This window comes from Mustela lutreola, chromosome 5 (genome assembly GCF_030435805.1).
Source record: "Mustela lutreola isolate mMusLut2 chromosome 5, mMusLut2.pri, whole genome shotgun sequence".
NCBI classification, from domain to species: Eukaryota; Metazoa; Chordata; class Mammalia; order Carnivora; family Mustelidae; genus Mustela; species Mustela lutreola.
This window is the reverse complement of record NC_081294.1, coordinates 152,414,713-152,432,325: the sequence shown is the minus strand read 5'-3', so window position 1 is coordinate 152,432,325 and position 17,613 is coordinate 152,414,713. Positions and strand designations below refer to the sequence as shown.

General features: G+C 37.4%; 1 protein-coding gene and 1 pseudogene across 4 annotated transcripts in view; one reads left to right on the top strand and one right to left on the bottom strand.

Moving 5' to 3' along the window:
• Positions 1-17,613, bottom strand: part of CNOT6 (CCR4-NOT transcription complex subunit 6) — a 72,186-nt gene that overhangs the window by 23,893 nt on the left and 30,680 nt on the right. For all 4 annotated transcript variants that reach the window (XM_059175954.1, XM_059175952.1, XM_059175955.1 and 1 more), the window contains one exon: positions 432-618. In XM_059175954.1, the coding sequence (XP_059031937.1) occupies positions 432-618 (187 nt within the window). The remainder of the gene's footprint in view (positions 1-431; positions 619-17,613) is intronic.
• LOC131831499 (factor in the germline alpha-like) lies at positions 12,399-12,974 on the top strand (annotated as a pseudogene).

Genomic DNA, 17,613 nt, shown 5'->3' with positions numbered 1-17,613 from the left:
ACACATACAAGCCCAGGAATGGCCAAAAAGGTTTCGCTCACTTGCAGTGGTTTCCAGGACACCATGTTAGCCATGGTACAGTGCCCCAGAATGTTAAGAGGGAAAAGCATCACCACCATCTGTCACAGGTGAGTGCGTAGGTGGGATAATATAACTGACTTCTATTTGCTGACCCCTACTTTGTCCAAATATCTTAAGTATAAAATATATTACATAAAATATAGCAATAAAACAAATTTGAGGCAAGGAATCTACTGGATTTATTTGTTGGCTGACATTCAATTTTCCCAGAAAACTTTACAAAGAGGATATAGTTATGTTTGCTTTTTGTTCAAATACCATTTAATTGGTAGTGTTGTTTCCTGGCAAAATAAATGCTCTATTTTGTTCTTAGAGGGTATAAAGTCACATAGCAAGTAGAATCTGCACACCTGAGTGATACCATGTTTCCGAGTTCTGCCGGTAAACTCCGGATTTTATTAGAGGACAGGTCCAGATACACCAGATTGTGAAGCTTGGCAATGTCTGAAGGAATGCGGGACAGGGAATTGTCACTCAGATGCAAAGCTGTCAAGTGAGTTAGTGACCACAACGATGAGCTTAAGCTTCTTACTTTTCCTGTAAGAGAAGAAACAAATGGGAAAGGATTATATAGCATTCTCTACATTATGGTCCCTGGATTAAGTAACATTTAATGTTCCAGTGAGTAAAAATTTATTACACAAAAAATTGTGAAGAAGGGTTTAACAGGAGAAAGCTTACCTATTCTAGGACAATGCACTGCTACGTAGGTTATAAACTCTCCTTAGCAAACTTAAAAAAACCTCAACGTTTAGATTGCATCAGTATTTTTAAGGGCACAACAGTTAAGACTTTATCCTTTAAAGTTGCCTTACCTATGTACATGAAAGAAACAGTACAAATAATTTATATTGATAATAAATCCAGTATTTTACCATGATTAATTTAAAAATATGCCAAAAAATCAAACCCATTATCTAGAAAACAAGAATTCTACCTGAAAACAAAAGGTAAACAATATATTCTCAGCTTAGCAAAGTTTTAAGACCAGTGTACCCAAATGGTAATTGCATCAAGAATCATGTAACTAGTCAGGAAATGACAGATGCTGGCGAGGATGCGGAGAAAGGGGAACCCTCCTACATTGTTGGTGGGAATGCAAGCTGGTGCAGCCACTCTGGAAAACAGCATGGAGTTTCCTCAAAAAGTTGAAAATAGACCTACCTTATGATCCAGCATTTGCATTACTGGGTATTTACCCTAAAGATACAAACGTAGTGATCTGAAGGGGCACATGCACCCGAATGTTTATAGCAGCAATGTCCACAATCGCCAAACTATGGAAAGAACCTAGATGTCCATCAACAGAGGAATGGATCAAAAAGATGTGGTATATATACACAATGGAATACTATGCAGCCATCAAAAGAAATGAAATCTTGCCATTTGCAACAACATGGATGGAACTAGAGCGTATCATGCTTAGCGAAATAAGTCAAGCAGAGAAAGACAACTATCATATGATCTCCCTGATATGAGGAAGTGGTGATGCAACATGGAGGCTTAAGTGGGTAGAAGAAGAATAAATGAAACAAGATGGGATTGGGAGGGAGACAAACCATAAGTGACTCTTAATCTCACAAAACAAACTGAGGGTTGCCGGGGGGAGGGGGTTTGGGAGAAGGGGGTGGGATTATGGACATTGGGGAGGGTATGTGATTTGGTGAGTGCTGTGAAGTGTTTAAACCTGGTGATTCACAGACCTGTACCCCTGGGGATAAAAATATATGTTTATAAAAATAAAAAATTAAAAGAATCATGTAACTAAAAAAAAGCTGTACTGAAAATTACAAGTAAAAATAATTGCCCAGACACATTACAGATATGAAGTCATATATATCAAACAGCAGCAGACACATGATTGAGTAACTAAGAAAAGAATAATTAATTTCAATGCAACATGAAATCAGTACTTTGGTACATACAGATAAGATGACAACCATTTCTACAATCCATCTAAGAACTAAGAACTTTTCCCCTATCTCTTTAATACCCAGGACCTAGTCTGAGACAGAATGAAACAAACAGACGTAACAAAAATACACTAGTCTTTACGAACTGATTTTCTACTGGCTGAAAAGCAATCTTGAGAGTTCTAATCAAGATGGAGTAACAGGAACCAAATTTACTATCCTACTTGGACAACTACCATATCAGAAAATATAAGTGAATCAACAAATTTCAGACATCAGACCTCAACTAGTGCAGAAGAGTGACCCCTGAAGGACCACAAAGAAGGCAAGCCCTACAGTTGTCTCAGCTTGTGAACAGCAGCACAGGGAGGGGATCCCAGGGGCAGCACAGTGATCTCACCTAAGTTCTGGAGACAGGGAAGCCAAGAGGACTAGAATTTACAGAGGCAGAGTACCAGACAGGAGAGAGATGAACAGACAAAGAAGTCTGGAGATGGGAAAATGGTACCCCCACAAGTTTTCAGCTGAGTATCGATCAGTATAAAAATGTGAGAAATTGCCTGGGCCAGAGGTACACCCAAAAGAAGCAGAAACAACAATCCCCAGGAATACACACAACTAAGGCTAGCTGGTGTTCCCAAGTACCAAAGGGAAAGATCTCGTAATTCAAAAGGTGCCAAACTCAGAAAATCAGCCCCAGACTAAAGACCATTCTGGTCTCACCTAAGAAAGTTAAAGAGCAAGCCTCAAAAGAATTAAACTGTTTCTAACCATATCCCAAAACAAAGCTCAATACATGTTATAGAAATACAAAAATATGCCATCACCCAACAAGGCAAAAAAATCCTTAATGTACTGTAAGAAAATAAATCCTATGAACTTAGTAACTGAACAAAAACATCTTTTAAAAATGAAGGCAAGTTACAAGATGAAAAGAGCTATGGAGATGGATGGTAGTGATGGTAGCACACCATTAAAAATGTATTTGATAAAAACCTTCCCACAAACAAGATTCGAGAACAAGAGAGGTTCACTGGTGAAAGCAACCAAACATTTAAGGAAGAACTAATAATAATTCTACAGACTGATCCAGAAAACTGAAAACAAAAAGATACTTTCCAATTTACTCTATGAGGCCAACATCACGGATACCAAAATGAAATAAAACTAGTGCAAAAAAAAAAAAACCTACAAATCAAATCCCTCATGAACATAAACGCAAATTTTAACAAAATTTTAACAAATCAAATCCCTCAATATATTAATAGGATAATGACCAAGTAAGATCTGTGCCAAGAAATCCAAGGTTTATTAAAACATTTGGGGAAAAAAAGATTCCAAAACTTTTCTTAGAAAAGAAAATCATCTATGTAGATATAGAGAAGCATCTGACAAAATCAACATTTAAAATCAGCATTTAAATGAAATCACGAATTAAATTTTTTAAAAAGCTCTCTCAGTAAGCTAAGAATAGAAAATTCTTCAATCTTGACAAAGGGCAGCAATAAAGTTAGTTGCAAGGGAATGAATGCTTTCCTCCTAAGAACAGAAACAAATCAAGGTATGTCCACTATCACCACTCCCGTTCAAAATTATGCTGGAAGTTTTAGCCAATGGAATAAGACAAGAAAAATTTTAAAGTGGAAAGACAGAAGTCATGTTTATCTGCAAATGGCACAATCACCTGTGTAAAAGCCCAAGAATCTACAAAAATACTATTAAATAAGTGAGTTTAGCAAGGCTGTAGAATAAAATATCAATATACAAAATATCTACTGTATTATATACAGCAACACACAACCAGAAACTGATATTTAAAATAACATTTACAACAGAACCAAAATTATGAAAAAGAGGCAAATCTAACCCCTCCAAAATGTGCAGGACCTGTGTACTCAACACTACAAAACACCCTGAAAGAAATCAAAGACGTCCTAAATAAGGAGAGAGGTATACAAGCTTCACAGATCAGAAAATTCAATATCATTAAGATATTGTATCTCCTCAAACTGGTTTACAGAGTCACATGGTCACAATCACAATGCCACCATGTCTGAAACTGGCAAGTTGATTCTAAAATTCACGTGGAAATCCAGAGGCCTTACAAAATTCAAAACAACTCTGAAAAAGAACAAAGCTGGAAGACTAACACTACCTGATTTTAGGACTTATATGTAAGAACTCTCAAACTCAGTAAGAAAACAACCTAATTTTCTTCTTTTTAAGGTTTTATTTATTAGTGAGAGAGAGAGCACAAGAAGAGGCAGAGGGAGAGGGAGAAGCAGACTCCCTGCTGAGCAGGGAGCCGGACTCCAGGACCTCTGGATTAGGACCTGAGCTAAAGGCAGATGCTTAACCAACTGGGCCACCTAGGCACCCACAACTCAATTTTCAAAACAGCTAAAACATTTGAACAGACACTTTACCAAAGATGACATACAGATGGCAAATAATCACATGAAAAAAAAAAATGTTCAACATCAGCATCATTAGGGAAATGCAAATTAAAACCACAATTAGATTTAAAAATAATTATAAAAAATAAAACCACAATTAGGTATTACTATACACCCAGAAGAATGGCTAAAATTAAGACTTCCTTGCCAATTGTTGGTGAGGATATGGATCAAAGATATCTAGTACAAATGTAAAATGAGAAAACGTCTTTGCAAAAGCAGTTTGAGTTTTTTAAAAAGTTAAACCTTAACTTCCTTATGATCAGTTTCATTCTTTGGTATCTGTCTCAGACAAGTAAGAGTTTCACACACTACAAAGAACTGTATATAAATGTAGCTGTATTTGTAATAGCCAAATACCAGAAATCATCCAAATATGTTCAACAACAAGTAATGGATAAACAAACGCTGACATATCCAAATAATGGAACAGTAATAAAAAGAATGAACTATTAAAAACCCAACTGCTATAAAAAATAAAAAATTTAAAAAAAAAATAAAAAAAAAAAATAAAAAAAATAAAAAAAAAATAAAAACCCAACTGCATGGATGAATATCAAAGTAAGTAGAGAAGTTAGACCAAAAAGGGGTGGGGGAGACATACTATATCGCTTCCTTTATATAAAAATTCTACAAAATGTAAACCAATCCTATGGTTTAAAAAAGCAGAACAATCCCCAATCCCAGGGACTGGGGAAGGGGCTGGAGAAAAGAAGGAGGTATGGAAAGGGAATTACAAATCTGGGGAATGATGGGTATGTTCCTTGAGTGTTGTGATGGTTTCAAAGATGTACACACAGATCCAGATCCAAATATAGCATCATATCATTCACTTTGCATACCTAATCATTACATGTCAACTATAACTCAATACAACTTTGTAATAAAATCTTACCTTGATCTGAGAAAGTGTCTTTCCTCACTGTGCAATAATTAGAAAATATAGCATAGCCTATTTGTAAAACAAATTTACTTTTCAGTTCATAAAACTAAAGCACACAGCTAATATTCAGTATAAATACTTAAAACATCACAAACTACTGAGGGCGTGTTTTTCACGTGTTTCATCCTCAAGACACCACTTTGTGAAATTCATTTTTATACGTTTTTATATTTGAACTTAATAGGAAGGATACAAAATTTTCAATCAAGAAGGTAACCAGAAAGGAAACCAAAAAGTCTATAAAGAAGGAAAGGGGCGGGTGAGGAGGAATCAAGTATAAGAGTCATGTATAAAGACATCAATCACACAGGGTTGAAGGGAAACAGAAGACTCAGATCTCAACCATATACAGAAAAGTAAAACTGAAATAAATTTCTAAATGCCAAAAAAAAAAACAGAAAAGTAATGGAAGGCAATTTCTAAACATAACTCAAACCCTAAAATCCAAAAATGAAAACACTGTCAGGTTTGAATTCATTTAAACTCAAAACCTCTACAATGTGGACATGCCAACATGTATGGCAGTCAAAGAGAGAACACTCATTTATTCAGTGAACTTTCAGGGACTGGTATGGGGACAGAATGGTAAATACAAAGTCCCTATGCTCAGGCAATAAAAAATAAAACAAAAATAGGAAAATGAACAACAGATAAGAACAAGTAAATTATTCAAGAATAAACAAAGGGTCAAAGGGTCAGTTATTTTTAAAAAAGGATTTCAGTAATAAAACATATGCAAATTTAAACAATAAAATATTCATTTCTATCAGACAAACAATAAAATAAAATTAGTATCCAGTAACCACAAGGCTAAGAGGGTTAATAGATACACTCATTCATTATGAGAAAACTACCACTATATTTTGAAACCAATCCTGTAACAGCTACTAAAAGTTTAAATGTGAATATCCCTTGCCCCATCACAATTCCTCAATTAGACCAATTTCTACTGATGGAACAAGGTAATACAAGAAATTAAGGTCTCTAATTTTTGAGAGAGGTCAATGAACAAGACAGTCACTTTCTGAAATTCTGAGGTTATCTATTTACTTCTCCAAAGAACTGTACATTTTCATATGCACCCAAAAATTTATATTTAATTTTAAGCAGCTTTGTGAGTTGAGAAATGCTGGGATTAACCTGACTTTAAATTAAGGTGTGTTTTCAGAAGTAGTTCCATCCTAAAGTATCCAGAATCCTTTACTGTTAAATACCAGGAGATGGGGGAATATAAATAAGTGTTCCCTGAAATCAGAAAGGCAGTTCGCAAACACTAAATGGACCAGGTGTAATTAACATACTTACGAAGAAACCAAAATTATTACTTCCACATATGCAGATTAAGAAAAAAAAAAAAGAAAAGAAAAACTATTGAAATTCTAAAACTGACATTTTAGAAGAAACAGCCATCACAGCTAATTTCCATTATTCCCAGACTCTGTATTTGTGAATTCTACTCCCTCCAAGTTTACTTATAAACCCAAAAGCTCTGTCACTGATTTATAAACATGCAGAGTAGCAAAACCAACAGTCACCCAGAACAGTTCCCAGATGGGGTCCAACAAGGCAACACTCTGGCCTGTCACTCTACCATTCACGATGAAACACGTGCCTTTTATGCTGTCTATTTAATGCCACAGTTTTTGAATACTTGTGCTTTCTGTGGCTGATTTGGGGGGTCTTAAATGGCCCCTAAGCATGATGCTGAAATGCTAAGTGCAAGGCAGTGACCTGCCCAGTGTTCTGAGTAAGCTTCAGCTTCACTCAGGCATCAGTCACAGTGTCCACATGTTCAAGATTAAGGAGCTGATGGCAGACATTAAATAAGCTATCTTTAAAACTAACACAAGGGACGCCTGGGTAGCTCAGTCAGTTAAACGTCTGCCTTTGGCTCAGGTCATGATCCCAAGGTTCTGGTATCGAGTCCTACATGGGGCTCCTTGCTCAGCAGGGAGCCTGCTTCCACCTCCACCTGTTGTTCCCCCTGCTTGTGCTCGCTCGTTCTGACAAATAAATAAAATCTTAAAAAAATAAAATAAAACACTTAACACAAGCTTATGTGTTGATCAACTGATGAAAATGTTGTGGCTAGAGGTTCATAGTAATTTAACCATGTATCAGCTCACAACTCCTGAAGCAGTTAAGGAAGGAAGCAGTCTGTGTTGTGAGAATGGCAAACTGGATTCCAAGGGAGAAAAGGGCCCTGATTAAGTTACATGAATTACAGGAAGAGCACAAAGGAGAAGATTTGGAAGATCCTCGATAGTGCTTCATTTAAACACAGTGGAGTTGATGTACTCACACCAAAGCATGTGAGTCAACAAATGGAAGTTTTTGTTTGTTTGTTTTAAAGTTTTTATTTATTTATTTATTTATTTGACAGAGAGAAAAATCACAAGTAGGCAGAGAGGCAGGCAGGGTGAGAGGGGGAAGCAGGCTCCCTGCTGAGCAGAGCACCTGATGTGAGGCCTGATCCCAGGATCCTGTTATCATGACCAGAGCCGAAGGCAGCAGCACAACCCACTGAGCCATCCAGGCGCCCGAACAAATGGAAGTTTTGATCCACGAAGGAAAACACAACTGCAAAGGTACACTCATTAAACTTTGGTGGGAATTCTGGTCTTAAATGCAATGAAAGAATGCTTGCTCAAATTAGACCTAGCTTAAGTAAAATAAGGTTAGCCGGAAGGTAAAAAAAAAAAACTAGAACCTGAGAATGGAAAGACGGAGGCAAGTATTAGGAAACAGAAAGCGAGAGAAAGGTGAGCCTCTCAGGTTCAATATATAATGACTGCTGCAGTGTGATGCTGATGACCACAGGAACTAATGCTAACTCCTGTCAGGGGACCTCCCTCAGCAGTCTGTGCTCTACGGCCAAGTAACTGTTTGACCTGAGGAAAAGGAAATGTTTGTTGCAAAGCTCAGTGACTAACCAATTATGCCTCTTACACTTTTCTAAAATACTTGATTTTTGTAAAGATTTTATTTTTAAGTCATCTCCCACCCAACATGGGGCTTGAACTCACAACCCCAAGATCTATAGTCACGGGTTCCACCAACTGAGCCAGCCAGGTGCCCAGTTAATAAAATTATCTTTTTTTTGAGTGAGTTCAACTCAAAGTGAGTTGAACTATACATGATTCTATAATGTGATTTTAAAAAGAAAAAAGTGAAAAAATGATGGAACTATAAGACCTTCAAACTTTTTTTTTTTTTTTTGCTATAAAAGATTTTCTAATACTGATCTGAGGTTAAGAGAGATTTTAAAAACATCACAGGTTAGAATCCTCACAGTTTTAACTGCATATTTCACTTTTAAACTTGATTCCCTACAATGAAAGAGAAATAGATCATTTTATACTTGCCCCATCCACTCATTACGTACATCTTCATTATCATAAGTTCATATCATCTCCAAGGAAGATAAGCAAATGGCCAATAAACACATGCGAGGATGCTCTGATTCATGAGCCATCAGGGAAAGGCTAATGAAAGCTACAATGAAGTACTTCTTTTACCCCCACTAAGATGGCTGAATCAAAAAGACAGATGTAACAACTGTTGCCAAGGAGTACAGAAATTAGAACCCTCCTACAAGGCTGGTTTAGAATGTAGAATGATACAAAAACTTTGGAGAACACAGTCTGGTAGTTACTCAAAAAGTTAAGCATTTCCCATATGATACAGTAATTCCACTCCTAAGTATCTACCTGAGAGAAATGAAAATGCCCACATAAAAACTTACACACAACTGTTCAGAGTAACATTATTCTTTAGAGCCTATCCCCAGAAACAATCTGTGCTACTTTGTAACAAATACGTATTTGGGGGAGCACTTTGGTGGTTCAGTCAGTTAAGCATTCAACTCTTGGTTTCAGCTCAGGTCATGATCTCAAGGTCCTCAGACTGAGTTCCACGTTGGGCTCCCTGCTCAACACGGAGTCCTCTTGTCCCTCTCCCCTCCCCCCACCACTTGCCCATACACTCTGTCTCTCCCATAAATAAATAAAACCAAGAAAGAAAAGAAAAGAAGAAAAAAGAAAAGAGAAAGAACACACACACACACACACACACACACACACACACACACTTGGTCTTCACCTGTTTCCAACATGGAACTCCTGAAATCCTTGGAATTTCCTAAGTGATCAAGCAGTAAAGTGCCTTTTGTTATCATAGGTGCCTTTTCAAGGACACCAGAGTTTAAGGTTAAATAAGGTGATTTTTTAAAAACCCCCTGGAATGGAGAATGGTTGCCAGGGAAGCCAATCAGGATAAGTAGGTTGAAAGTTTCAGTACCCAGCAAGCTCCTTCTCCCCCTCCCTCACCAACAATCAGGGAGGAGAGGTAGGAGATTAGATCAATCACCAGATTTAATCACCCATGCCTAGGGAAGCCTCTGAAGGAATCCCTCAACTATGGAGTTCTGCGCTTCCAAGATGAAGAATACAGGGAGGTATGGGGAAGGGTGAGGGGTCTAGAAAGATCACGGAAGTTTCTTATCTATTCCCTAAAGACCGCCCTATGCATCTCTTCCTTTTAGCTGTTCCTGCATTCTTATAATAAACCAGCAATCTAGTAAGTCAACTCTTTTCCTGGTTCTGTGAGCTGATACAGCCAATGAAACCCAAGGAGAGGGTCCTGAGAACCTCTGGGTTTAAAGCTCCTCAGTCAGAAGCACAAGGTAACAACATAGACTTTGTGACTACTGTCTGAAGTCGGTGGAACAGTCCCCTGGGACTAAACTTGTAACCTGTGGTACCTGACACTAACTGTCAGATTGAGCCAGTATCGAGAATTGCTTGATGTATGGAAAACCCACTCATCTCGGGTCAAAGTGGAGTAGAATTATAACAGAGTACTGAGAGTAGAGGAGACACACAGGAGTGTGTCTTTCCATAGATAAAGAAATGGGACGATATCCACACATGGAATATTATTCAGTCACTAAAAGGAATGGGGTACTGACACGTACTACAACATGGCTGAATCTTGAGAACATTATGCTAATGAAAGAAGGCAGGCACAAAGACCACATGTTGTATGATTCCATGTACATAAAATCCTAAGAGCCAAATCTATAAATGTAGAAAATAAATTACTGGTTACCTAGGGCCAGGGAGGGGACTGGAGGAAAATGGGAAGTGATTGCTAATGAGTAAATACAGGGTTTCTTCTGGGGTACTAAAAATGTTTCAAAGTGACTATGGTAATGGTGGCACAACTCCGTAAGTACACTAAAACCCTGTGAACCATACATTTGGAGTGAACTGTAGGATATGTGGATTATATCTCAGTAAAACTGTTACATAAAAAAATTTTACAGCATAACAAAAAACAAACAAAATTACATGCAGACAATAATTTGTATATATATAATAGATTTAAAAATAAGTGAAGACTCGGGGCGCCTGTGTGGCTCAGTGGGTTAAAGCCTTTGCCTTCGGCTCAGGTCATGATCCCAGGGTCCTGGGATCGAGCCCCACATCAGGCTCCCTGATCAGTGGGGAGTGTGCTTCCCCCTCTCACTCTCTGCCTGCCTACTTGTGATCTCTGTCTGTCAAATAAATAAATAAAATCTTTTAAAAAAATTAAAATTAAAATTAAAAAAGTAAAAAATAAGAGAAGACCCTATTTACAAGAACCAGAAGGTAAAATACCTAGGAATAAATCTAATAAGTGTATTAGGCTTAAGGATATAAAAAGGAACAAACAGAAAGACTTCTACAATTCACCCTAATTTATAAAATAACAGGATCATGATAAAAATGCCAGAACTAAATAAGTTGATCCTGATTTTCATTATTAAAAAAAAAAAAAAAGCCAAGTGTCACATGTCAAAATTATAAAGGCATATTAGGGGAGATGCAAAGCCATCTGTAGCACTGTTTGTCACAGACTGACCATCATTATTGTACTACTTAAATTACAGTGAAAGAAATAGTATGATTACAGGAGAACTGTCTCTATCCTTATTTAGAAATCTCTCCACAATACAATATCACATGAGAAAAAAAGCACAGTGCAGAAATCTATATTGTCTTTTGAATTAATAATTAGGTGTGGAATAAGCATCTGTATTTGTATATGAACAGAAGGACTCCAGAGGAATGCAGAAGAAACTCCTGACCCTGAGTGTGAATGCGTATGTGTGTGCACGCTTGGAGGTTTAATGGGGGGTTGTGTGAAAGGGAGACTTCCACTGTATGCTTTTTTAGGTTCTCCATGTCCCCACTTCCTGAGATGTCCTTAACTCCACTTTCCCCTGGCTAATATCATTAACTCAGTAGTCAGCTATTCTAGGATACTTTCCCTGATCCTTAGCCAGGCTGCCTAAGACCGTCTTAAAGAAAAGACAGTAGGTCAGGCTTTTTGTCCTATATTTATTATGGTTTTACAATTATCCTCTCATGGGAGTCTTCTCCTACAGCCTGCAAGACTCCTAAAATCTTATTTCCCATCACCTACCATATCATAAGTTTCAAAATAAAGGAGTGAGTAACAAGTGATTTCCAGCATGTTAGTGATGGCCTCAAAATTCCTATTCCAGATGTCCTCCCTCCTCTTGAGTTTCCTTCCTCTCGTGTTTACCTGTTCCCACTCTAAAATTCCACAAAGCAGACACCAGGGTCAACCAAACAGCAGACAGCTGTACAAGCTGATAACATATTTAAAGTTGCTTGACTCTGGAGTGTTACTTACCAAAAGTAACACTTACAAAAAGAGCTAAATGTAATACTCTCAAAAAAAAAAAAAAAAAAAAAAAAAAAAATCGGAAGAATAGGATCCAGAATTTGAGAAACATGGTCTACCACTCTTCCATGGAAAAACATGAATAAAGCTTACTCAAACTAAACTCAAACTCAACTAAAGCTTTCAGAAGGTCAGAAAATGTCACAAAGGAGAAAAGGGGAATGTGTGGCCCCATAGCTAAGGCACCTGATTCCACTATCACTTAAAGACTACTGAGGAGGTCAGCCACCCTCCGCCAGGGACACAGCACCTATGCCTGCTCTTCTGGACATCCCGCAGGCTGAGGTGCTGGAGGACAGACTGCTCCAGCTGGTCACCCTCTGCCAGCTCCAGCAGCTCCCCTCTGGTGGCTACTCTTCTACAGAGGATGGACCTCCAATTGGTGCTGGAACAGTGGTACATGCATGAGCAGACAAAAAAATCTCAACCCTGGTTTTGATAAATTGAAGACACTTCCCTATAGCAGGAAACCAGCAAAGTTGATATCCTTCAAGGTGCAAGTGAATACACACAAGTTCTCAGGGATGTTTTCAGAGGAGCCAAAAGAGGAGACACAAAATCCAAATCACCACAACTATACAGCAACAAGCCTGCTGAACTACATATATCCTTGGCTAGAAATCTATCGAGAAACGTCACCCAGGATGCCAGCAGTACTGTAGGCTCAAGAGTGAGGAGAAAAGGCCCAGGGCAGATGGTGGCAGTGATGAATCAGTATATATTTATCACCAGAGCATGATGTCTACGACTGGAGTTATCTCCCCAACAGGGAGTCTGGATAGATTCCTAAAAGTAGAAGTCCTAAGTCACAGGTTTCCCCAACTATAAAAAGTGAAAAGGCCAGCCCAGGACTACCTTATAGAGACAAATATATGCAGTCTCAAAAATTAAAAAAAAAAAAAATACTACCAAGGAGTCCAGACCCTTTTCCCTGGAAGGCTTCTGAGCATGAGCATGAGGACAAGGACCTGGAATGAGTAGCTGTTGTGGGCTTCAGATGTACCTCAAAAGCAGGCAATTACAATGCTGCCACCATACAATGGAGTAAGAGAAACATGACAATTGTTTGCAGATTCTTTAGGCAGAATTAAAAAATTTGTACACATCTGAATTTCAGCTTCCTGTAATAGTAATTTGTTGTTGACCTATCATCCTCCACAGAGAAAGAGAACTAGATGAAAATAGGGTACAAAACACAAAAATGAATTTGAAAGCACTGGAGAACTACAGAGAAATGAGAGACAAAGAACTTAGAAGAGAACCAAAGAGAAGTAGTAGGCAGGACAGATCCCACGTTACCTGTGGCAAAATATGAAGCAAAAGCAAGCAGCAAAAACAAGTAGATGAGGTGAAAGCAGAGAAGCTGAGGAGCTAAGCAAAGCTTTAATCCCTCTTCCACTACTGGGGAAACAACACAGGAACTCAGGAAACGCCAAGGAGAAGGACCCTGCTAAACCATCAAGATTCCAGTTAGGACCTAATAACGGAGCAAGTGTGACCTGCAGTAAGCCAGCCCACCGAACACCAACAACACTCAAACGAGATGAATTCCTGATTAGATCATGGGGAGCTGATTTCCCCCCCACTTTTTTTTTTTTAAAGAAATTTTTTTTTTTAGATTTTATTTATTTATTTGACAGAGAGAGATATCACAAGTAAGCAGAGAGGCAGGGAGAGAGAAAGAGGAGGAAGCAGGCTCCCTGCTGAGCAGAGAGCCCCATGTGGGGGCTCAATCCCAAGACCCTGGGATCATAACCTGAGCCAAAGGCAGATGCTTTAATCCACTGAGCCACCCAGGTGCCCCTGGGAGCTGATCCTTACTATGACTGCCTGCCAAGGACAAAAGCAAATCCACCCCAAAGAAGAAAAAATACCATCCAGACAGACCATCAAATTATTCATCCACTTCCTATAATTTCCAGCATTCAAGGAAACTTACCAAAGGATTGAAAACCGAAACAAAAAGAGAAACAACAAAACAGAACTCCCAGGAGATTCAGATATTGGAGTTATCAAGCACAATCTTTAAAAAGCTGTGATGGACTTACACTTTAAAAAAAGAGTGACACAGACTGGATTTACCCTCCTACATAAAACAACTAAAAACCAAACAAATATATGAAAAACAGAGTTTCAGACATTACACACCAGGCAGCACAGGACAATAATCATTGACAGATGGGAAACAATGTGAGCCTTTGAGGCTGTTCTGCCTGGACACTTTTCTTAGAGTAGTGCAGGGGGATGGAACCCGGTGAAGTCTGGCAGTCTTTGCAAATTGAGATGAAGCTGGCAGTCCAGAGATGCCAAGATGGCTAGAGTTCACAGGGCTTAGTGCCAAAGAGGAGAGAGGGGGACACACATAAAACACCCTAAAGATCTAAGGACCCTCCTGAGTCTTCAGCTGAGTAGTGATATGTAAATGCATGTAAAGAAAACCCGAGGACAGAGAAGGGGGAATGAGGACAAACTGAAAAGGCCAAAGGGAGCAATCCTTAGGATCATACATTCCACCAGATGGAAAATTTCCTAACTTGGAAAATTTAGAGAGGTGTTACTTAAAAGCAAACCTTGAGAGCATCTAACTTAACTCCACCCCAGAACAAAGCTCGGGAGTATTTACAGGAGTATAAAAACATCCAGCCCCCACAAAAGTAAAATTCACAATGCAATGTGTCTAATAAAAAATTACCAGGCATGCAAAAAGAGAGAAAAAGAAAAATGGGTAGAGGGAGTGGAAAGAATCAAAGCAATCCAGAAATGAAAAAGATAAAGCAATTAAAAGTTATTGTAACTGTATTACATACCCTCAAAAAGGTAGAGGCAAAATGTTAAGTAAAGGTATGGACGATTTAAAAAAAAAAAAACTTTTAAATTCCAGTTATGAAAAATAAAGTTATGAAAAACTATTATGCTAGTTTTGAAAGTTTTTGAAAGATAGTTTCCAGTTATGAAAAAATATTACTGGATAAAATTAACAGCAAATTAGATACTATAAAGAAAAGATGAAACTGAAGACACAATAAAAACTGTCCAAAAGGGGGTGGAGGGGAAACAGAACAAATTAAACAGAGGATTAGTGTGCTGTGGGACACCTTAAGATACAAGTAACTCCATTCCAAAAAAGGTAGGTACAGGATGGGAGAACATAAAAAATTATTTTAAGAGTGACCTAAACTTTTTCAAATTTCATGAAAACTATAGACCTACAGATTCATGAGTTTCAATAAAACATAAGCACAAGAAGGAAAAAAAAAAAAGAAAGAAAAGACACCAAGGTACATCATAATCACATTGCTTAAAACTAGTAATAAAGGGAAAGTCTTAAAGCAGCTACAGAAAAAGGACACACATAAAAGATACTACAATAAGAACAGCAGCAAACTTCTAATCAAAAACAATGCAAGCAACAAGATGGTAGAACAGGATCTTTTAAAGTACTGAAAGATGAAAACTGTCAACCTAGAACTCTATACCCCAAAAAAATATCTCACAAAAAAAATAAGGCAAAGTAAAAGACTTTTCAAACACGAAACCCAAATTTAACAAATCATCAACAGACCTCCATTATAGGAAATATTAAGGAAAAGTCCTTCAATTGAAAGGAAAAGGATAACAGAAACTTACCTATAGATAAAGGAAGGAAGAACACTGAAAACAGTGAGTATGTGGGTAAATAAAAACAACTTTTCCTAATACTTCACCCTTTAAAGGAGAAATAATAATACACTGTGAGATTTATAACATGTATAAGGAAACTATATGACAGCAATGGCACAAAGAAGAAAAAAAAACAGAAGTAAATTGTTAAGACTCTTACACCAAATACGAACTAATATAATAGTCTTGATACAGTTTACTTTATAAACCCTAAAGGAACAATTACTAAACAAATTATAGTTTAGTAGTCAACAAAGGAGATAAAACCCAATTTTACCAAAAATACCTAGTTAATCCAAAAGGGGAAAAAAGGAGAGAAAGGCAACAAAAAACAGATAGGAAAAGAGAAAATAAATCACATGACAACATACTGAAACCCAACTACCAGAACTAAAAAGACAGAAACCAACTAGTATCTACTGGAAGCACCCACCTGAGAACCTCATTGCAACCAGGAGGAGTTCAGTGCAACTCAATTATGAGTGCAGTGTCCACAATAAGTCTGAATGCAGTCTGGACCCCAAGAACTCCACAAACTAACCAGCCAAAGCCCCTGAGATAAAAAATCTCCAAAAACAGAATTAAAATTTAGTGAGAAAGGCATAAGAGAGATGAAGGGGAAAAAAAGGTCCAGATAAAAATGAGAGAAGGGAACAGAATCAGAAAGTTTCACTTCAAAAACCAGAAGATGGAGCTCTGAAGTTAGAATAACAATCCTGAATCACACCTTCAGGAACTTCAGATAAATAAAATTTAAATAAAAATGAACATGAAAAGCTATATGCTCAAATCCCGTAAGTTATTAAGTATTTTTAAAGGTTACCAAAATAGGGGCACCTGGGTGACTCAGTTAAGTGTCTGACTCTTGGTTTCGGCTCAGGTCATGATCTCAGGGCCATGAGATCCATCCCCATGCTCAGTGGGGAGTCTGCTTAAGACTCTTTCTCTGCCCCTACCCTCCATTTGTGTGCTTTCTTTCTTTCTAAAAAATAGATAAATCAAAAAAAAAAAAAAAAAGTTACCTGAATAACTCCCTATGGACAAGAAGAATATACCACAAACATACCCCAAAAACTATTACTTACAATTTCAAACTGAGCTAAAAGTTTGGCATTAAGAACATGATAAAAGCAATAAAAGAACATAAATAAGAATTAGAAAATTTCAGTAAAGGAAAACTAAACTACCAAGAACTTAATAATGAGTAAGTAGACAAAAAGAAAATGCTTTTAGAAAAGACATTTTTAAAAATCACAAATCCATGAAGAACTATAGATTCAAAATCAATTTTCTTATATACCAGCAATGAATAATTGGATTTTGACATTAAAAACAATACCACCAGCACCCCCAAAATGAAATATTTAGTATAACTCTAACAAACTATGTATATGATCTGTATGAGAAAAACTAAAACTCTGATGAAAGAAATCAAAGAATTATTAAATGGACAGATATTCCATGTTCATGGATAGGAAGACTCAATATTATTAAGATGTCAGCTCTTCCTAAATTGACCTATAGATTCAATGCAATCTCAACCAAATGTCCAGCAAGTTATTTTATGGATATTGACACGCAGAGGCAAAAGACCACAGAATAGCCAACACAAAACTGAAGGAGAAAAAAGCTGGAGAACTGATGTTAGCTGCCTTCAAGACTTACTATAAAGCTACAGTAAACAAGACACTGTAGCATTGGCAAAAGAACAGACAAACAGATCAATAGAACAGAACAGAGAGCCCAGGTCTTTAGGCAGTCAACTAATCAAAGGCAATAAAACAGAGAAACTCTTTTCCAACAGATA